The sequence below is a fragment of the Oncorhynchus mykiss genome, chromosome 3 (assembly GCF_057628025.1).
Source record: "Oncorhynchus mykiss isolate SJ-2025 chromosome 3, ASM5762802v1, whole genome shotgun sequence".
Taxonomy (NCBI): Eukaryota; Metazoa; Chordata; class Actinopteri; order Salmoniformes; family Salmonidae; genus Oncorhynchus; species Oncorhynchus mykiss.
Genome location: NC_143024.1, coordinates 80,996,019 through 81,018,753, shown reverse-complemented (window position 1 = coordinate 81,018,753; position 22,735 = coordinate 80,996,019). Strand labels below are relative to the sequence as shown.

At 45.1% G+C, this 22,735-nt stretch overlaps 1 protein-coding gene across 1 annotated transcript; it reads left to right on the top strand.

The window, feature by feature from the left end:
- The first annotated feature begins 2,254 nt into the window (after positions 1-2,254).
- On the top strand, positions 2,255-19,117 carry LOC110520474 (insulin receptor substrate 2). The gene is made up of 2 exons (XM_021597817.3): positions 2,255-6,211; positions 16,635-19,117. Exons 1-2 carry the CDS (start codon positions 2,878-2,880, stop codon positions 16,637-16,639), a joined length of 3,339 nt encoding a protein of 1,112 aa, XP_021453492.3. The 5' UTR covers positions 2,255-2,877; the 3' UTR covers positions 16,640-19,117.
- Positions 19,118-22,735: the final 3,618 nt, after the last annotated feature.

Genomic DNA, 22,735 nt, shown 5'->3' with positions numbered 1-22,735 from the left:
CTGCTGAGCCAGCAGAAATGTCTTTAACAGGAATAAAGAGGAGTGGGGGAGTGACTTTCAGTGGTTTCATCTTCATGCCACTAACATAGGCCACTTATGTGGTGGGCGAACTGACTGTTAGTTCTTAGTTCATCTTAGTGGAAAGTGCATCATGGTTGGATATCTATGTTTGACTATCTGTCAGGGTCAGTCCATTTTCTTTTTAAACCACTACATGATGGCATTCCACATGAAAGATGTTAAAATGATGTTATGTCATTTTCTAATTAAAGTGAGGATCATAATTGTAATAGGTGACTAAAGCCTCCCATCAGCTGTCACCCTCGACTCTCTATCGAACATCCATTCCAGGAAAATCTGCGTCATCGGCAGAATGTAGTAGCCTAGGCCTACCACCAAACAGAAAAACACGACCTTACATCACCTCGTCTGGCAGACAGCAGGGTGTTTTTCGCAACAGACCGATTTCCCTCTAGTCTACGGGACAAGAATCGGGGATGAGGTGGCACGGGCAGGATTTTAGGTTCGGGCGGGAGCGTGATAGCCAGCTGGGCAGAGCGTTGTCTTCATCACTACGCACATCACCTGCCACTGACGCACGAAGATTCAGGACCAATGACTCTGCGTCATTATAAAAAATAAAAATAAAATAATATAACCATATTTGGGTCATGATTTTTCTGTTTTCTGTGTTGAGAGGTGCTCTCTCCGCTCTCCCTCCCCTTCCTGCGTGGAACGTAGGCTATCTGTGCTCAAATACGCAATAGAGGAGGCATCCAACGGGTCATCTCCCCTTTTGCTCAGTCTGTGAAGGCAAATATACTCTTGCAGTACTGTTGTAAGCCTGGGCGCAGTAAAAATAGGCCAGTGGGCGCGCGCCTTACGTAACAATCTACGGAGCGCGCCGTGGGCTCTTGGTGCTTTCACGACAACTGGGAACTCTGACTTCCGAATTCTGTGCATTCAAATCAACTGGGAACTCTGACAAAACGAGCTTCGACTGCAAAAAAATCGGTTTGAATGTCATCCAAGCTCTGAGCTCTAGAACGATGCCCGAGTTTCTTACTTTGATATCCGAGTTGGATGACCGTTCAAACCAAATTTTCCCAGTCGAAGCTCGTTTTTTTCCGAGTTCACAGTTGTCTTAAACTCACTGAAGTCGGAGATTTCCGAGTACCGAGTTCCCAGTTGTTTTGAACGCGGCATTTTTCTCACTCTCACACGGTTGTTTACAATTTCACTGTTTAATGACTCTTCTGTTGCCAAATTCGGTAAGAGAGGAAAAGAGGGAGAGGGCTCTCTGCCCATCATGGCGCAGGCATGAATGTAGGGTATTATCAGGGGACATAGGGGCAATATCGAGTGTTGCCTGCGTCAGAGGCTCTCCTCCTCTCCCTCCCAGCCTAGCTGTGTCACAGAGCCGCAGTCTCGTGATGCTTGTTTACTTCTGAAGTAGGAGGGCAGAGGCTGGGTACAGACTGGGAACAGTCACGCACCCTCCTCTCGCATGCGCCTCATCACGTTGTAAATCGTCGTTGATGCCAATTGCCGTTCGGAGCATGGATAATCCATTGTAGAATCTACTAGATCATGCATCATGCCGTGTTTTTAGAATTGTGCTATAACTTGTGTAAAAAATTAATACGAATGCAAATATACCTAATTCTTTATATCATCAAGGCTTGTATTACATGCCTATTATAGCATTGTTATTTATTGACAGCACTAACTTATCATAATAAAATAACATCTAAGTATAACATAGGCGTGCGTACATTCACACAAACTTATATCAATTTATCCACTCTGAAACCTGTGACGAATATAATTGAGCTTTCCCTCCATAATTCTTATTGCGCACTAACCAAACACAAGACATCATCAATGCTATACTGCGCACAAACCTAATAAATACAACAATACTTAACCCAAATAGCCACCAGGGTCTGTGATACGCCTCGTCATAAATCATTTTATAATAGGCTACACAGCCAGAGTTGCTCTGCAAGAAGAGGATACACGTACGCATGTAATATGCATACAGGCCTAGTAAATGCACCACTGGCTACAGATATGATCAGGCGAATGGTGCATTCATATGCTAGTCGGAACTAGGAAACCCTGACATTTCCGACTTGCTAACTGGTTGAATGCGGCACGAGTATAACTACAAAGAGTTAGCAAATCGGACATTCCTACTAGCACATGAACAGCATCAACAGTTCCCAGATTGAGTCGCAAGAGGTCAGGAGTGTGTATGAGAGTGAGTGCATTGTTACAACAGTGTACATAGCCAGTAATATGACATTTTAAACGTCAATATTATTTTACAACTTTTGTGAGTGTAATATGTACGTTTTTTAAATTGTTTATTTCCCTTGTTTATTTCCTATTTGTTTATTATCTATTTCACTTGCTTTGGCAATGTAAAAATATGTTTCCCATGCCAATAAAGCCCATTGAATTGAATGTAATTGAGTGGGAGGGCTTTCTAACGTCTGACGGAGTCTTTTCACTATCATGCAGCCCTCTCCACCACCAATGAGCCCAATAAGTAGGCGGATTTGCAGGTACGCCCCGTCGGTTTGCAGCGACCCAGTGTCAGTGTGTGAATTTTTTTCCTCCCCTTCTCTTTTTTTGTAACCAAAGCTGGATGTGTAGAACGTCACATATTGTTTCCCTCTTCACTCCGGTCACTTTAGCGATATGGGTTATTTACTGTTAAACAGCTACAGACGCCGAACGCACAGCCGGCGCCTGGAGTGAAAGTGTCTCTGAGAGATACGGACTATACAGAGTTTCTCTCCAGCCTTCGATAAGTGAGGATATAACAACAGGTTAACGAAAGTGAGATTAGTTTTTTTAAAGGACGATAGAATGGCGAGTCCTCCAAATACTGGGGAAGGACACTTGTTATCCAACGCGAACATTAGTAACACCAAGATTAAGAAATGTGGATACCTCAAGAAGCAGAAGCACGGACACAAGCGCTTCTTCGTTCTGAAGGAACCGGGCGAGGGCTTCCCTGCCCGGCTGGAGTACTACGAGAGCGAGAAGAAATGGAAAAACAAGTCAGCGGCAAAGAGGGTTATACCTCTTGACTGCTGCCTCAATATCAACAAGAGAGCTGACGCCAAACACAAACACCTTATCGCCCTCTATACCAAGGACGAATATTTTGCCGTGGCGGCAGATAATGAAAAAGAGCAGGAGAATTGGTACCGAGTTTTAACGGATTTAATGAGCGAGGGGAAAGTGTACTCCGACGGCTCCGCTTCCAATTCCGCTTCTTCGCTGGTGGGGTTTGATGAGGCGAACTACGGGATGATTACGCCGGTAACTGCCGCGTATAAGGAGGTATGGCAAGTGAACCTGAAATCCAAAGGGCTGGGGCAGAGCCGGAATCTGACCGGGGTATACAGACTGTGTTTATCCAGCCGGACTATCAGCTTCGTAAAGCTCAACTCGGATGTCGCGTCCGTCAGTTTACAGCTGATGAACATTCGGAGATGCGGGCACTCAGAGAGCTTTTTCTTCATCGAGGTCGGACGGTCAGCAGCCACGGGACCAGGCGAGCTGTGGATGCAGGCTGACGACTCAGTGGTGGCGCAAAACATCCACGAGACTATATTGGAGGCCATGAAAGCCATGAAGGAGCTGTCAGAGTTTCGGCCGCGCAGCAAGAGCCAGTCTTCAGGCACCAACCCCATCTCCGTGCCGACCCGGCGGCACCTCAACAACCTTCCTCCAAGCCAGACCGGGCTCCAGCGGCGGTCGCGCACTGACAGCATGGCCACAACTTCCCCGGTTAGTAAATTTACCTCCTGCCGGATACGCACTGCCAGCGAAGGAGAAGGCACCATGGTGCGCCCCATGTCTGTGAACGGGAGTCCCCTCAGCCCCGGTATTCAACCGAACCTATTAGGGAGATCAAACACCATTACAGCCCGGCCCAGCCGGACATTTGAATCCTCTTCCCTCCAGCACAGTAAGTCCATGTCCATGCCTCTGTCTCACTCTCCACCCACAGCCACCCCCAGCCCTGTTAGCCTGTCCTCCTGCTCGGAGAGCAGTGCTCCTTGCCCCTCCAGCTGCAGTGCCTCGGTCTCCCCCAGTGATGGGGGCTTCATCTCCTGTGATGATTATGGCTCCAGCCCTGCAGGCCTGCACCTCACCCTCCGCAGTAACACCCCAGAGTCCCTGAGGGAAGACACACCCCCTTCCCGGGAAGGCAGCAACCTGCACGGCTACATGGTGATGGAGAGACAGAACGGTTACCGCCGGTTACCAGAGCTGGACAAGGCATACCGGAAACGCACATACTCCCTCACCACCCCGCGCCAGCACAGGGCACCGCCCCAGGTCTCCTCTGCCTCATTGGACGAATACACGCTCATGAGGGCCACCTACACCAGTGGTTGCCAATCGGTTCGCAGCTCTCACATGGCTTCCCCAAAAGTGACCTATCCCGAGGACTATGGCGATGTCCAGATAGGCTCCAACGGTCACCTAGGCGACAGTGGCTACATGCCCATGACTCCAGGTGTGGCCCCTCAGACAGCGGGGGTCAAAGGTAATGCTTACATGCCCATGAGCCCCATGTGTGTGTCGGCCCCAAAGCAGATCATCAACCCCCGCTCTCACCCCTCTCCAGCTGGGATGGGTCCCCATACAGATTCCCCTGGCAGTGTGTCTCTGGAGGACAGCGGCTACATGAGGATGTTCTGCGGGGCCAAGATGTCTGTGGACAGCTCAGATGAGAAACTCACCAATGGGGAGTACCTCAACATGTCCCCTGTGGACCCTCTGGTGTCCTTCACCCCCTCAGAAGACTTCCTCACAGACACTACCCCCCAGCCTCACCCTCACCACAGACAGCCTTACTCCATCAGTTCCCTGCCCCGCTCTCTCAAAGCCCAGCCCCAGAGGAACGGTGTCACAGACACAGACCAGTACGTGGTGATGAGTCTACAGAGGCAGAGGATAGAAGAGGAGTCCAACTACTGTCCCATCTCACCAGTCTCCATCGGTACGCCCCCCACCAACACCCACTCCTCAGCCCCCTCGATCCTCAGAGCCGGCAGGGTGACCCAGGAGGGGGGTCTGGTCCACAGGGGGAGGGTGAGTCGACCTACCCGGCTCGCCCTTGACTCTCTGAGGACACTGCCCTGTATGAGCGAACACCCTCTCCCCTCTGAGCCCAGGAGTCCCGGGGAGTACATCAACATAGACTTTGGCAACGCCACACGATACCCGCCTGTCTCTACCACGACTGAAAGCTCTGCTTCATCGCTGGGCTCGGTGGACGGGCCGGCGAGGAGTTCCCCGCCACTCTCCGAATACGTCAACATCAACATCAGCTCATGCTCTTCCAAACACAGGGATTCCCCTTCTTCAATAGGGCGCATGGAGCCGAGTCCTGTGCTCCTCGTGTGTCCCAGCCAGCCTCAGAGAGAGGATCAGAGGGAGAGAGAGGAGGAGTACCAGAGGGAGAGAGAGGAGGAGAGAGTCGTAGTGGAATATCCTCTCCAAAAGCGTGTGAGCCCTGTGTGCCCGGTTGGAGCTGTAAAAGACGACTACACTGAGATGACCTTCAGTCCTACCAACCCCTCTGCCTCTCTCCCTGCCTCTCAATGCCCCTCTGACTCCACCACCCCCCTGCCTACCAGCCCCTCGTCCTGCATCCAGAGACTCACCCTGGGGGGAGAGGGCGTAGTGGTGGTCCCCCCTGCCCCGGTGGAGTCCTTCCTCCTGGGGGGTCCCTCCACCCCACCCGTCAGCCCCCCTGTCTGGGTTAAGGTGATCCGGGCTGACCCCCAGGGTCGCAGGCGCCACAGCTCCGAGACCTTCTCCTCCACCACCACAGTAACGCCAGTGTCTCCATCGTTCGCCCACGATGCCAACAAGCGGCACAGCTCGGCGTCGGTGGAAAACGTGTCGCGGCTGGTCCGGAGCTCGGAGGGCTCAGACGAGGAGTATGGGAACAGCAACAGCCCCATGTGCCGGGAGACGTCGGCAGGCTACCAAAACGGACTAAACTACATTGCCTTAAACCTGATGGAAGGGAGCCTGGGGGGTTGCACAAGTCTGGGGGGCTGTGAGGGACTGCTGAGGTTCAAGGCAGCGTGTGGATGCAAGGAGGGCATGAACGGTTTCAACGCCAGCCCCTATGCCACCATGGGCTTCAAGGAGACTGCAACAGCAGTGAAAGGTGAGCCTCTGCCGATTATGTGTGTGCCTTTGCATGCTTATCATGAGCCCATTCATTCATACGTGGCATAGAAATAGAATGAATAGAAAGGATGTCTCCATTTAAGTCAATGATGGCATAATGGCTGGACTAGACATTTTGAGTGTAGCCATGCCAGGAAGTAGAAGCAGGACTCTTACCCTTCAATGTGTGCTGTGATTTATTGAGTCAATTCAACTGACATTACGAAAAAGATATTCCATTGCATGAGCCACATCAAAGTGTTTAGTGTTTGTTTGTTATTGCAAGTCCGTTTAAACAAATGTATTTGGTGTATACTGCTTATAGTGAAACTACTTACTTCAACATAGATATTATTTATTTCTCTAAACATGATTTATTAAACATGGGGGCTGAAATGATACGTGACGGTGCATGTCGGAGCACCATAAGAAGTGTAGCGTATTAGTCCTGTTATGCAGCTTATTCAGTGCAAACCAACTGTGATGTATGGAGTAGCCCGTCACACACATTCAGTACATCATTAAGGCCACGGCTGCAGGAAATACGCGTGGTTTCGTGATGCAAATGATTGAAGTTGTTTGAATTCTGGATCAATGTGTGCGCTTGAGTCCCAGCCAGCGTTTCCTGTGACGCAGTTATTCATCTGGACCAGACTACGCTAGTGCAAATGTACAGAGACGGGAGAAAATATCCCAACGCGTTGCTTCAATGATGCTAAAGATTTTTTTGCTCAGCATGCCAGAACAATCCATAAGGAATATATCGGCTAGGTGGTTTCTTCTTTATGTAACACAGTTATATGTGCTCTGAGAGGATTAGGATACGAGTCAGCAAATGTAGTGGAAAGTAGGCTCAAACTGATTTTGTTCAAAATGATCACAGAAAATACATCGATTTAGGGGACAATTCACCTACCAAATCACACTTCAACCCCGTCCGTAACTATTGAGGTTGGGGAAACCAAACATTACCTTTCACCTCGTTCCTGGCTTATGTCTACTGTAGTATCAGTAGCCTGCTATACAACAGTAAATAACACACTCCCCATATATTTGGTTTGGACATTGATGGGGAAATATACAGCAGCGGCTACACAATGTTGTGATCTGCAATGCCCTGGTAAAGGGAGTGCTCTCTTTCTCCTTTCCTCATCTACTGTCTCTCTTCCTCTGTCTCCCTCTCTGGCTGTAAACAGAAGGGCTGGGTGTAGTCAGTGCACTGGGTCCCCCAGAAAAACAAGTGAGTCAGTTGTTTATCACTTGTCAGGTATTGGGTTTCATGTTAGGAATGCAGTGTTCAAAGGCTGCTGGGAGATGTGAATTTTCACTTGTTTTCTAACCTACTGGGGGGGATTGCAGATCACGTTGTTGTTTTACCGTGAGGAACTTTACAAAACAGACTAACACACACGCTGCACCTGCTCCCAAGGGGATTAAAAACCTATGCACTGATTGGCCAAACATACTCAATCAAGGGTGTGTGTTAAGAAGTATTATGCCAGTGTTTTTACTTATGTTTGTGTAATAAGGGATTTCATGTGTGTTTGAGCATGTCTGGGGTTGCAACATTCTGGGAACTTTCAATAAATTCCCTGGTTTTCTCTGAAATAGTGGTTGGAGTATTCCCAAAATCAGGAGGAATAAGCACGAAAATCCGGAATCCTCCTACTAGGATTTCTGGAAAATGTTGCAACCCTAAGCATGTCTGCTGACGGAGTTGTTTTGTAGTTGAGCAGAAGAAAGACCTGGCCCTAAGCTACGGAAGGAGAGGAGATGGGGGAGGAGGAATGGAGACAGAGGAGTGACATGTATTAGTTTGTTTTTCAAAATCAGGACAAAACAGACCACAGTGGGAGGGAGGGGGGTAAGAACAGAGGAGGGGAGACAACAAAGCAAGAGAGAAGGAGCAGAGTTGATCCAGTACGAGTTGGCTGTGGCCGGTTATTGCTTGGTTATTTATGGCATTCCTGAAAAACAAATGATCAGCCGGAGAGAAAGAACAAAGTGTTTACCAAGAAATTACAGGCTTTTCCACATTCTTCCCTCAGCACCACAACGTGACTCGTAGTCAGCATTCCACATGCTCACATTCATTTGTGACTGGCTGGATTTGGAATGCAAATCATTTGAGGATGAATTGGCCTTTATATTTTGTGTGTGTGTGACAGCTGCTGTGTGTATCTATTTGTAGGTTACTCTGGCCTTGTGTTTGTAGGTTACTCTGGCCTTGTGTTTGTAGGTTACTCTGGCCTTGTGTTTGTAGGTTACTCTGGCCTTGTGTTTGTAGGTTACTCTGGCCTTGTGTTTGTAGGTTACTCTGGCCTTGTGTTTGTGGGTTACTCTGGCCTTGTGTTTGTGGGTTACTCTGGCCTTGTGTTTGTGGGTTACTCTGGCCTTGTGTTTGTGGGTTACTCTGGCCTTGTGTTTGTGGGTTACTCTGGCCTTGTGTTTGTGGGTTACTCTGGCCTTGTGTTTGTAGGTTACTCTGGCCTTGTGTTTGTGGGTTACTCTGGCCTTGTGTTTGTAGGTTACTCTGGCCTTGTTTTTGTGGGTTACTCTGGCCTTGTGTTTGTAGGTTACTCTGGCCTTGTGTTTGTGGGTTACTCTGGCCTTGTGTTTGTAGGTTACTCTGGCCTTGTGTTTGTAGGTTACTCTGGCCTTGTGTTTGTAGGTTACTCTGGCCTTGTTTTTGTGGGTTACTCTGGCTTTGTGTTTGTGGGTTACTCTGGCCTTGTGTTTGTAGGTTACTCTGGCCTTGTGTTTGTGGGTTACTCTGGCCTTGTGTTTGTAGGTTACTCTGGCCTTGTGTTTGTAGGTTACTCTGGCCTTGTGTTTGTAGGTTACTCTGGCCTTGTGTTTGTGGGTTACTCTGGCCTTGTGTTTGTAGGTTACTCTGGCCTTGTGTTTGTAGGTTACTCTGGTCTTGTGTTTGTAGGTTACTCTGGTCTTGTGTTTGTAGGTTACTCTGGTCTTGTGTTTGTAGGTTACTCTGGTCTTGTGTTTGTAGGTTACTCTGGCCTTGTGTTTGTAGGTTACTCTGGTCTTGTGTTTGTAGGTTACTCTGGCCTTGTGTTTGTAGGTTACTCTGGCCTTGTGTTTGTAGGTTACTCTGGCCTTGTGTTTGTAGGTTACTCTGGCCTTGTGTTTGTAGGTTACTCTGGCTTTGTGTTTGTAGGTTACTCTGGCCTTGTGTTTGTAGGTTACTCTGGCCTTGTGTTTGTGGGTTACTCTGGCCTTGTGTTTGTAGGTTACTCTGGCCTTGTGTTTGTAGGTTACTCTGGCCTTGTGTTTGTAGGTTACTCTGGCCTTGTGTTTGTAGGTTACTCTGGTCTTGTGTTTGTAGGTTACTCTGGCCTTGTGTTTGTAGGTTACTCTGGCCTTGTGTTTGTGGGTTACTCTGGCCTTGTGTTTGTAGGTTACTCTGGCCTTGTGTTTGTAGGTTACTCTGGCCTTGTGTTTGTAGGTTACTCTGGCCTTGTGTTTGTGGGTTACTCTGGCCTTGTGTTTGTAGGTTACTCTGGCCTTGTGTTTGTGGGTTACTCTGGCCTTGTGTTTGTAGGTTACTCTGGCCTTGTGTTTGTGGGTTACTCTGGCCTTGTGTTTGTAGGTTACTCTGGTCTTGTGTTTGTAGGTTACTCTGGCCTTGTGTTTGTAGGTTACTCTGGCCTTGTGTTTGTAGGTTACTCTGGCCTTGTGTTTGTAGGTTACTCTGGCCTTGTGTTTGTAGGTTACTCTGGCTTTGTGTTTTTGTGAATTAGATATCAGTATTTGAGACTTATTAGTTTATTGGTTCATTGACTCATTGAGCTGATGGCCTGTCCAAAGCTAGTGTTTTTGGCATTGTTGTTGTTTTGGTTTGGGGGTAGGCATGCACTCACTCAGATGGGAGAGGGAAGGGGGTGGGGTCACTGAGTGGGTTGGGGGCTGTTTAAATTTCAAAGCATACCCCCATATGGCCCACTCCTGCACCTCACTCTGCTGCCCCGGGTCAGAAACGTAACCTTTGAACTGGCTCTGGGTGTGTGAGGGCCCTTGGGAATAGCAGAGAGGAAGGGAACGCTACAAGCAAACACCAGTTATCTGCAAACAGAATAAGAAACATGTATTGACCTCTCCTACGCTCTCTAGTCTATCTCTGTGTCTGAAAATCTCTTTGTGTTTTTCTCTGACGCTCTTATCATTCCTCTCTCTCCTTTCTTCATGTTTTCCTCTTTTTTTATGAGAGCTCTCTCTCTTTTGGGCTGTCAGGTGTTTGATAGAGACACTCATTCTCTCCCTGTTTTTATTTGGGAGCTCTGACCTCGTCCCCCCTTTTGTTTCCCTCTCTACCTCAGTGTGTGTGTGTTAGCAGATGGTGGGGGCCGGGGTCTTGCACCTGCCCCTCCCAGCAGTGCTCACTGGTTATCTGGCCCTTCAGAGGCAATGACTGAGCACCATCTGCGTGAGAGAGAGAGGCTGAAAACAAATCCAATTTTGATAAACTCCCATATCTATTGGGTGAAATACCACAGTGAGCAATCACAGCAGCAAGATTTGTGACCCGTTTCCACAAGAAAAGGGCAACCAGTGAAGAACAAACACCATTGTAAATACAACCCATATTTACATGTATTTATTTTCCCTTTTGTACTTTAACTGTTTGCACATCGTTACAACACTGTATATAGACATACTATGACTTTTGAAAAGTCTTTATTCTTTTGGAACTTTTATAAGTGTAATGTTTATTTTCATTTTTTTATTGTTTATTTCACTTTGTTTATTATCTATTTCACTTGCTTTGGCAGAGTAAACATATGCTTCCCATGCCAATAAAGCCCCTTGAATTGAAATTTAATTGAGACCAAATATCACTCTAACCCTCACTTTCGCTCTTTCACTTACTCACCTTTTTCCCTTTCTCTATCTCTGTCCCTCCCTCTCTCTTTATTTCTCTCACTTTTTCTGGCATTAGTTTCTGTTTACTGTAAGTCATGTGATTAAGTCTCCTAGTCAGTTGGTCTCTGCCCTCCTTTCTCTCTCCGCCCAGAGAGCCCTCTGTCTGTAGCTGCTAGTTCCAGCTGAGGGCCTCTGGTTGGCCATAGACGTTTGTTTAACAACTAATTAAACAATTAGTAAATTAGATAGCTAAATAGCCCCATTACAGGAATTCCTTGAATTGCCTCCTGTTTTATGGACTTCTTTGAGAAGAATAATTGCTTTTGAGAATGAATTTTAACTGAATTTGTTACCTAAATTAACTTCACTGAAGTGGTGTGATTTTAGAGGATAGCATAGCTGTGCTGAAAAAGGCTGATTGACTTGTCAGCTGCTGTGTGTGGTTAATTATAGATCTATCCAATAATAATACCTAGACGTAGTGACGTATTTCTAATAACGTTTGTCTTCACCTGTCCTCACTACCCTGCCCTCTCTCTGTCTTTCACCCCTCTCTCACTTCACCCCCCTCCCTCCCTCCCCTTCTCTGTGTGATACCCATAAACTAGGACGGGATGTTCCATGGTTAGATAAACTCTGTTAGCGTTCCCTCCATTTAGCTGGGAGTTAAGGAGTATTACATTCTGTTCAGGATTAGACATTGTTGAGTATTTTGTTTTGTTTCGAGTTAGATTTAGTGGAAGGGAGAGCACACACACACACAGGTTTCCCAAACACTGAGGTGAGTTGCAGTTAGGATCACTTAAGCCTCATTGAGCTCATGTTCTCCTGACTTCCCGGGAACAGGCTTCACTCCCTCCTCACCAATTCCTTCTTATCGCGCTCCATTTTTCTTTGGTTCACACTCTTTTCTTCCCTCTTCCTCTCTCAAATTCAAAAACAAATGTTAACATGTTGTTTGTTAAATCAACCCTGTGCCCCAACAAAAAAAACTGTTAGTCTGAATTATGCTACTGCTAGGAGAACCACAGACCTGTTGTCTGAGATATGCTACTGCTAGGAGAACCACAGACCTGTTGTCTGAGATATGATACTGCTAGGAGAACCACAGACCTGTTGTCTGAGATATGATACTGCTAGGAGAACCACAGACCTGTTGTCTGAGATATGCTACTGCTAGAATAACTACAGACCTGTTGTCTGAGATATGATACTGCTAGGAGAACCACAGACCTGTTGTCTGAGATATGCTACTGCTAGGATAACTACAGACCTGTTGTCTGAGATATGATACTGCTAGGAGAACCACAGACCTGTTGTCTGAGATATGATACTGCTAGGAGAACCACAGACCTGTTGTCTGAGATATGCTACTGCTAGGAGAACCACAGACCTGTTGTCTGAGATATGCTACTGCTAGGAGAACCACAGACCTGTTGTCTGAGATATGCTACTGCTAGGAGAATTACAGACTTATTGTCTGAGATATGATACTGCTAGGAGCATTACAGACCTGTTGTCTGAGATATGCTACTGCTAGAAGAACCACAACCCTGTTGTCTGAGATATGCTACTGCTCAGAGAATTACAGACCTGGTGTCTGAGATATGCTACTGCTAGGAGAATTACAGACCTGTTTTCTGAGATATGCTACTGCTAGGATAACCACATACCTGTTGTCTGAGATATGCTACTGCTAGGATAATTACAGACCTTTTGTCTGAGATATGCTACTGCTAGGATAATTACAGACCTTTTGTCTGAGATATGATACTGCTAGGAGAATTACAGAGCTGTTGTCTGAGATATGCTACTGCTAGGAGAACCACAGACCTGTTGTCTGAGATATGAACTTCATACTTTGTACTTTAAACTACAGTAGCATGTCTTCTCCTTTGTATATGCCTGTGGAGTGTGTGAGTGTGATGTAGAGTGTTCCTGGCCTGAGAACAGCAGGTCTATGTATAGCCAGTGAGAAATAAATAAATAATGTTGAGAGCAGTGTGGTTGGGGGAAGGGGCACCTTCCAGGAAGGGGTAGAGGGGTGTGTGGTGGCGTGCCTATAAGGGGGATGGGTAGGCTGTAACGGGTTTGTTTATCCCTCCCTCTACCCCCTCGCTCTCTCCCTCTGTGATCAGCGTGTGTGAAATTAGCTGTATTAGGGGAGGTAGTCTCTCTCAGCTGACACGCACTGCACTGAGAAGTGCTGGTTGAGTCTCCACTCATAAAAGGGGATTGTGATGGCTTGGCAGGACTGTGTGATTGGTAACCAGGGGTGTGTGTTTAGAAACCTCGGTTGTGTGTGTGAGATGATTAAGCTCTGATTCTCGGCAACTCTCCCTCATCCCCACTCCCTCACACCCCTGTGTCTGCAACCAACTGGTCTGGACTGGCCCTGCTGGGGCACGCACACACAGACACACAGACACACAGACACACAGACACACCCAGACACACACCGACACACACAGACACACACACACGCATACATATACATTCCCATGTCAGGTTGACTTTGTTACTCTGGTTGTCCAACCCTCTCCCTGAATGGAGTGACTGGACCCTGGGTGTAATTGGCCCTGTGAAATTCAAACTACTTCTGTGAACTCTGCCGTCACATACACCACACCGGGTCAGAAGATATTTTATCAAGTGTGGTGTTATGGTGAGGTTGGACAGCCATGAGGTGTTGCGTTATGGTGAGGTTAGACAACCATGAGGTGTGGTGTTATGGTGAGGTTGGTCAGCCATGAGGTGTGGCGTTATGATGAGGTTGGTCAGCCATAAGGTGTTGCGTTATGGTGAGGTTGGTCAGCCATGAGGTGTTGCGTTATGGTGAGGTTGGTCAGCCATGAGGTGTGGTTTTATGGTGAGGTTGGTCAGCCATGAGGTGTGGTTTTATGGTGAGGTTGGTCAGCCATGAGGTGTGGTTTTATGGTGAGGTTGGTCAGCCATGAGGTGTGGTTCCCATGAACAGGCTAGGTCCTGGTTCCTGGTTGTATATCTGACAGAGCACGGCACAGGGTGACACAGTGTCTGTGGAAGTGGGTCAGCCCCTCTAATGTGATTAGCAGGATAATAGAGACTCTAATCAGCCTCCTGTGAGTGTGAGTAGCGCAAGGTGAATCACTCCTCTATTTACTAGTATACTATGTACTGCACCTCCTCTGTGACTGTGGAGTGACAGAGGCATTTAGCAGTTTTGGGTATAAATAGTAGTTATCCCATTCCTCTCTTTCTCCTAGGAGGTGGGTTCTCCTAGTAGGTGGGTATAGGGGGTTCTCCTAGTAGGTGGGTATAGGGGGTTCTCCTAGTAGGTGGGTATAGGGAGTTCTCCTAGTAGGTGGGTATAGGGAGTTCTCCTAGTAGGTGGGTATAGGGGGTTCTCCTAGTAGGTGGGTATAGGGAGTTCTAGTAGGTGGGTATAGGGAGTTCTCCTAGTAGGTGGGTATAGGGGGTTCTCCTAGTAGGTGGGTATATGGAGTTCTCTTAGTAGGTGGGTATCGAGGATCAGTATTCTGGGAAAGTATCATTATTATAGTGTTTTGGTCTGGCGTTTTGTTTCAAGTTCTGATGTTATGTCATTTTTCACTCTCTGTGTCTGTGTGTGTGTGTGTGTGTGTGTGTGTGTGTGTGTGTGTTTCCTAACACTGCGGGTTCTGAATCAGGTTTGTTTAAGAGAGTGGCCAGCTCTGTGAAAAAACCTCTTGTTCTCTGCTTGAAAAAGACAGTGGTGGAAAGTACATAAGTAAAACGTTGAAGTACTACTTAAGTAGTTTTTTGGGGTATCTGTACTTTACTGTTTATATTTTTGACAACTTTTACTTCACTTTATTCCTAAAGAAAATAATGTACTTTTTACCTCATATGTTTTCCCTGACACTCAAAAGTACTCATTACTCATTACATTTTGAATTCTTAGCAGAACAGGAAAATGGTCCAATTTACACATTTATCAAGAGAACGTTCCTGCTCATTCCTTCTGCCTCTGATCTGGCAGACTCATTAAACACAGATGATTCATTTGTAAGTTGTGTCTGTGTTGGAGTGCAGTCCTGACTATCCGTAAATGAAAAAAACAAGAAAATGGTGCCATCTGGTTTGCTTAATTTAAGGAATTTAAAATGATTTATACTTTTACTTTTGATACTTAAGCATATTTTAGAAATTACATTTACTTTTCATACTGAAGTATATTTAAAATCAAATACTTTTAGACTTTTACTCAATTAGTATTTTACTGGGTGACTTTCACTTGAGCCATTTTCTGTTAAGATATCTTTACTTTTACTGAAGTATGACAATAGGGTACTTTTTCCATCACTGGAAAAAGAGAGAGGGAGAAGAGAGGTAGTTAGTGAGTGAGTGAGTGAGTGGGAGAAATGGAGGCATGGAGGGGAAGTGCAGTGTGCTGTTACTTCCACGCCAGCACTGCATGCAGATCACACTGCACAAACAAGTACACAAGAGCAAGGGTCACAGCACTGTTCTTCAGAGAGAGAGAGAGAGACACTACTCAGTGTTTACACAAGGCCAGAAAAACACTCTGTGTTTGTAAGTGTTTGTGCTTGTTTGTTTATCTGGTCTGTTTTTGTCTGTTTTTCTGTGTTTTATGTTTCTCTTAGAGTGCTGTATGCTTAGGTGTGTGTTTTATTTTCTGTGCTTTTGCATATGCTTCTGTAGGTTTTTCAACGTGTGTGTCAGTGTTGGTATGGATCAGTGTTTGTCGTCATTGGAGACTGTGCTCTCTCAGCTGAATAGTGCTAAACGTTGCTCTGTTTCCCCTCTGCCACTTGATTGTCTCCCAGCTGACGAGCACACTCACGCACACATACTGTACGTACACACACTCACGCACACATACTGTACGTACACACACTCACGCACACATACTGTACGTACACACACTCACGCACACATACTGTACACACTCACGCACACATACTGTACGTACACACACTCACGTACACATACTGTACGTACACATACTCACGTACACATACTGTACGTACACACACTCACGTACACATACTGTACGTACACACTCACGCACACACACTGTATGTACACATACTCACGTACACATGCTGTACGTACACATACTCACGTACACATACGCATGCACGCACGCACGCACACACACTCACACACACTGTACGTACACACATTCACGTACACATACTGTACGTACACACACACTCACGCACACATACTGTACGTACACACACTCACGCACACATACTGTATGTACACACACTCGCGCACACACACTCACGCACACATACTGTACGTACACACTCTCGCACACATACTGTAAGTACACACACTCACGCACACATACTGTACGTACACACACTTACGCACACATACTGTACGTACACACACTCACACATACTGTACGTACACATCGTTTTCAATGGAAGAGATAACAAGAGCATAGTGGGACAAAAACAGGAATGCATTTTTAAGTCTGTATGTGGGATTTTCTTGTAGATAATATAATTAACCAAACCACACCTCTGTTTCTCTTTCCCTCCATTCAGACTGAAATCTGATGGGACCACCCCCCCTCCTATACCCCCTCTTTCTCTCTCTCTTTCTCTCTCTTTCTTTCTCTCCTCTCTCTCTCTCTCTCTCCTGGCTGTGAACGATGGATAACGCTGCAGCCTAGTGACGAGGTCGCCACGCCAACAGCTGGACCATGTGCTGCAGTAGACAAACTTTAACCTCCACCATCCCCTCCCCTAGGGGTCAACAAGGCCGCCGTCGTCACGACAATGTGGACACTTGATCCCCCAAGTCTCCTATCTTCACTCCCCCCTCTCGGCACCCAGACATTGAGGGGCCGTCGCTGCTGCTATCTAGACAAATAAAAAGAATGTTTCGTCAAAGATTATCTATGTACATTCAAAGTTACTTCTGCAAAATGATATTATTATTATTGTTCTTATTATTATTATTATTATTCCACTGGTTATCGTTTGGCTTTGGCTGACAGGGCCAGTTAACCTCACCTTGAACCAAACCTCAAGATATGCGAAACACACGTTATACATACTTACACATGTTTATTTATTTATATGTGTGCACTTAGTGGTGCATGTGTGTGTGTGGATGTGTACACTGAATTTGTACTGAAGAGAGGTGGCATTTTCAAATATATTCAACAACGTAGTGAGTTAGCAGTTGCTTAAAACCCCTACCTCAGAGCAAACCAGGTTAGTACTTATTTACACACCAGAAATATATATCGAGATATATTTATTTATTTTCAGAGGTGAATGTTTTTATGAACACCAATCCAAAGCCTTACTACTCTCCTGTCCGCAGTTTCTGATGGACGTTTAGTTTGGACCTATAAACACGCAGAAAATCAAAGACTTAAACCCATTGCCATGGAGACGGAATGCTTGTCTGAGCAGCCGGAGAGGAAGAAATGTCTGTCTGACCTCTTTTCCTCTGCAATCAAAGATTATTGAGATTATTATAGTTCGTTCACATATAGTTACTATATATTAATATGCCATAGTAATATATTTATCATTGCATACAAAGCTTACGAGAAGAAGCTGTTCGGCATTATTCAACACGCAAGTAAAAGCCAGGAGAATGGGATCCAGGAGGAGTTTTCTAGAGTAGGACACTCATCATCATCATCATCACACACACACATCATCATCATCACACACATCCGCATGTCCCAGTTTCACCTGGGCTGGTGGTCTGTTGTTAATGCCTAGAACACCATCATTGAGACAAAGCCTTGATATACTTTAACAGATTACCTAGTTCACTCACAATGACCCACCTGTGACACGTTATTCTCACCTGATGCCTCAGCACGGCGCCCGTGGTTAGCTGTGATAGGCTATTTGGCACAGAGGTGTGCTGTTATTGGGCTGTGATTGGGCTGGGCAGACTCATGACTGGTTTTCAGAGAGGTTTTGACATGCCTGATGCCATGGCTGCTGCTTTGGGCTGTGAGACAGTAAGGAAGGAGGAAACACACCAGAGCTGACGCTGCACGGTCTTGCACTTACAAACTGCCTAGATTGTAAACACAAGACACTTGAATGTAGTCTATTCCATGTTCTCCTCTTGGGGAACGTAACCACCTTGACAACGAGAAGAAATACCACAACAATAATATCTACGACAACTGCTACAACATGCAGAATAAGACAAAAGAAACAGGCAAAAACGTAAGGACGAAGAGTGTCGCTTACTTTGTCAGTTCATTGGTACTCAACGTTCGCCTATATACTGTAAAAATGTACAAATACAGAGAATAGAATTGAGCGCAAGCTGAACCTTTTGTTTGAGAGAAATTTTAAGTTAAAGATGATACATTATGTTTGTACTGTTTATGTGTTTGGAGTGAATTCCCGGAAACAATGAAAGCACTAATTATTAAGTTATATACAAGCAGCAATGTTTGGCCTGGATTTTAAAATGATTATTACAGGATGGTCTTGTGAAATGATTGCCTCTACAAGGACATTTTCTAATGCTGTAATTCCGAGAAATACTTTGAGAACAAATGATTCATTGATACTTGACATACACGTTTATTCTTGCTACTTAGGTACATTTCACGAATGGCACATGCAATATTTACATTTTTAAGAAATTTGTTTATAGAGAGGTACCAACTGTATAATAATATGTTAATAATGTTTGTTAAACCTTAAAATATATTATTTTTTTGCTCTTTGTAATTTTTTTCTGCCAATTGATATAATGGAAAGTGTTCTGTTTGTTTTTGCTAATAGAGCGTATTGGTGATTTGACCAGTGTTTTTTTTGCATTTGCATAGCGTTCCTGTTGGGTTTTTATTTAGCGTCTAAACATTACGATGATATGACGACCTAGCTTAACTTGCTGTGTCTTCCATTGTAAATACTTCATATCTCTTATTGAGATGCTACTAAGAGATGATCATTTAAACCTAGTGTAGTTGCCATGGCTTTAGACTGTATTGATTCTTTATAGACACTTGCAATAAAGAATAACATTGTTTAAGAAAGCTAATGACTCTGTCTCCTCTCTTTTTTCCACAAACAAGTGTGGAGTGTTTTTGGGGGATCTCTTATCTGAATGGAAGAAAGACGGAGCATCATCCGTCTCTACAGACACCAGATGTCTCAATTCCTTTTTCAATAAATCAAATAAAAACCTATCTCTTTTGTGTCTTAGCCACGCATGTTCATCTGTTCCCTCTCTACTAGTATCCCTCAATGAGTATTGTACTATGACTTCTGCCCATTGAACAACACCCCAGTGGCAAGACAAGAATTCTTTAAGTATCTTCTAGCAGTAGCGCTGCTATGGGTTTGCCCCCCCCCACCCCCTACAATAGTAATTAGACTAGCTTGTCATGAGCGACAGAACAGAGAAGGAGTAAATACAAGCAGTTATGGGATTATGTTTCTGTGCCCTCAGCCATATGCTGTCAGATTATTCCTTCTCACAGCCATGCTAATTGAAATGGTAATTAAGGTTGGAAAACTTTGAATAATTGTAACAGTCTGGTTGGGATATTAGTTTGTGTGTGTGTGTTTTTGGGGGCAGGGTGTGTGTGTATGTGGGGAGGGGTTGTAATTATGTGTATATAGTAGTTGCCAAAAGTTTTGAGAATGACGCAAATATTAATTTCCACAGTCTGCTGCTTCAGTGTCTTTAGATATTTTTGTCAGATGTTACTGTGGAATACTGAAGTATAATTACAAGCATTTCATAAGTGTCAAAATGCTTTTATTGACAATTACATGAAGTTGATGCAAAGAGTCAATATTTGCAGTGTTGACCCTTCTTTTTGCAATCCGCCCTGGCATGCTGTCAATTAACATCTGGGCCTCATCCTGACTGATGGCAGCCCATTCTTGCATAATCAATGCTTGGAGTTTGTCAGAATTTGTGGGTTTTTGTTTGTCGACCCGCCTCTTGAGGATTGACCACAAGTTCTCAATAGGATTAAGGTCTGGGGAGTTTCCTGACCATGGACACAAAATATCACTGTTTTGTTCCCCGAGCCACTTAGTTGTCACTTTTGCCTTATGGCAATGTGCTCCATCATGCTGGAAAAGGCATAGTTCGTCACCAAACTGTTCCTGGATGGTCAGGAGAAGTTGCTCTCTGAGGATGTGTTGGTACCATTCTTTATTCATGGCTGTGTTCTTAGGCAAAATTGTGAGTGAGCCCACTCCCTTGGCTGAGAAGCAACCTCACACATGAATGGTCTCAGGATGCTTTACTGTTGGCATGACACAGGACTGATGGTAGCGCTCACCTCCGGACAAGCTTTTTTCCGGATGCCCCAAACAATCGGAAAGGGGATTCATCAGAGAAAATTACTTTACCCCAGTCCTCAGCAGTCCAATCCCTGTACCTTTTGCAGAATATCAGTCTGTCCCTGATGTTTTTCCTGGAGAGAAGTGGCTTCTTTGCTGCCCTTCTTGACATCAAGCCATCCTCCAAAAGTCTTCGCCTCACTGTGCGTGCAGATGCATTCACACCTGCCTGCTGCCATTCCTGAGCAAGCTCTGTACTGGTGGTGCCCCGATCCTGCAGTTGAATCAAATTTAGGAGACGGTCCTGGCTCTTGCTGGATTTTCTTAGGCGCCCTGAAGCCTTCTTCACAACAATTGAACCGCTCTCCTTGAAGTTCTTGATGATCTGAAAAATGGTTGATTTAGGTGCAATCTTACTGGCAGCAATATCCTTGCCTGTGAAGCCCTTTTTGTGCAAAGCAATGATGATGGCACGTGTATCCTTGCAGGTAACCATGTTTGACACAGGAAGAACAATGATTCCAAGCACCATGATTCCTTTTGAAGCTTCCAGTCTGTTATTCGAACTCAATCAGCATGACAGAGTGATCTCCAGCCTTGTCCTCGTCAACACTCAAACCTGTGTTAATGAGAGAATCACTGACATGATGTCAGCTGGTCCTTTTGCGGCAGGGCTGTTATGCAGTGGAAATGTTTTTTGGATTCTGTTCATTTGCATGGCAAAGAGGGACTTCGCGATTAATTGCAATTCATCTGATCACTCTTCATAACATTCTGGAGTATATGCAAATTGCCTTCTTTCAAACTGAGGCAGCAGACTTTGTGAAAATTTATTGTGTAATTCTCAAAACTTTTGGTCACGACTGTATGTTTGTGAAGGGGTTTTGGCAGATTGCTTTTGTGTGCATATGCACTTAGTGTACAAAACATTAAGAACACCTTCCTAATATTGAGTTGCAGCCTAGCTCTTTTAACCTCAGAACAGCCTGAATTTGTCGGGGCATGGAATCTACAAGGTGTCGAAAGTGTTCCACAGGGATGCTGCCCCATGAAGACTCCAATGCTTCTGCACACTTGTGTCAAGTTGGCTGGATGTCTTTTGGGTGGTGGACCGTTCTTGATACACATGGGAAACTGTTGAGCGTGAAAAACTCAGCAGCGTTGCAGTTCTTGACACAAAACGGAGCGCATGGCACCTACTACCATACCCCGTTCAAAGGCACTTAAATATTTTGTCTTGCCCATTCACCCTCTGAATGGTACACAAACACAATCCATTTCTCAGTCATTTCAAGGCTTAAAAAAATCCTTCTTTAACCTGCCTTTTCCTCATCTACACTGATTGAAGTGGAAAAATCAGGTGTCCGTAATGTTTTGTACACTCAGTGTAGTATCAAATAAAATGTGAAATTAAAATGCTTACTTACGAGCACTTCCCAACAATGCAGAGGGAATGAAAATAGAGAAATAATCAGAAAGTTAAACATGTAATAATAAAATATATAATAGATACATAATGAGTAACAATAACTTGGCTATATACACAGGGTACCAGTACTGAGTTCATGTGCAGGGGTACGTGGTAATTGAGATACACTACCGGTCCAAAGTTTTAGAACGCCTACTCATTCAAGGAGTTTTGTTTATTTTTACTATTTTCTACATTGTAGAGTAGTAGTGAAGACATCAAAACTATGAAATAACACATATGGAATCATGTAGTAACCAAAAAAGTGTTAAACAAATCAAAACACTGTGAGACGAAGGGTAGGTGAATGGATGATCTCCACATGTGTGGTTCCCAGCGTGAAACATGGAGGAGGAAGTTTTATGGTGTCGGGGTGCTTTGTTGGTGATACTGTCTGTGATTTATTTAGAATTCAAGGTACATTTAACCAGCATGGCTACCACAGAATTCTGCAGCGATACGTCATCCCATCTGGTTTTCACTTAGTGGGTCTATCATTTGTTTTTCAAAAGGACAATGACCCACCACACCTACAGGCTGTGTAAGGGCTATTTGATCAAGAAGGAGGGTGATGGAGCGCTGCATCAGATGACCTGGCTTCTGCAATCACCCAACCTCAACCCAATTTAGATGGTTTGGGATGAGTTGGGCCACAGAGAGAAGGAAAAACAGCCAACAAGTGCTCAGCATATGTGGGAACTCCTTGTGAAAAACATTCCTCATGAAGCTAGTTGAGAGAATGCCAAGAATGTGCAAAGCTGTAATCAAGGAAAAGGGTGGCTACTTTGAAGAATCTCAAATACAAAATATATTTTGACTTGTTTAACACTTTTTTGGATACTACATGATTCCATATGTGTTATTTCATAGTTTTGATGTCTTCACT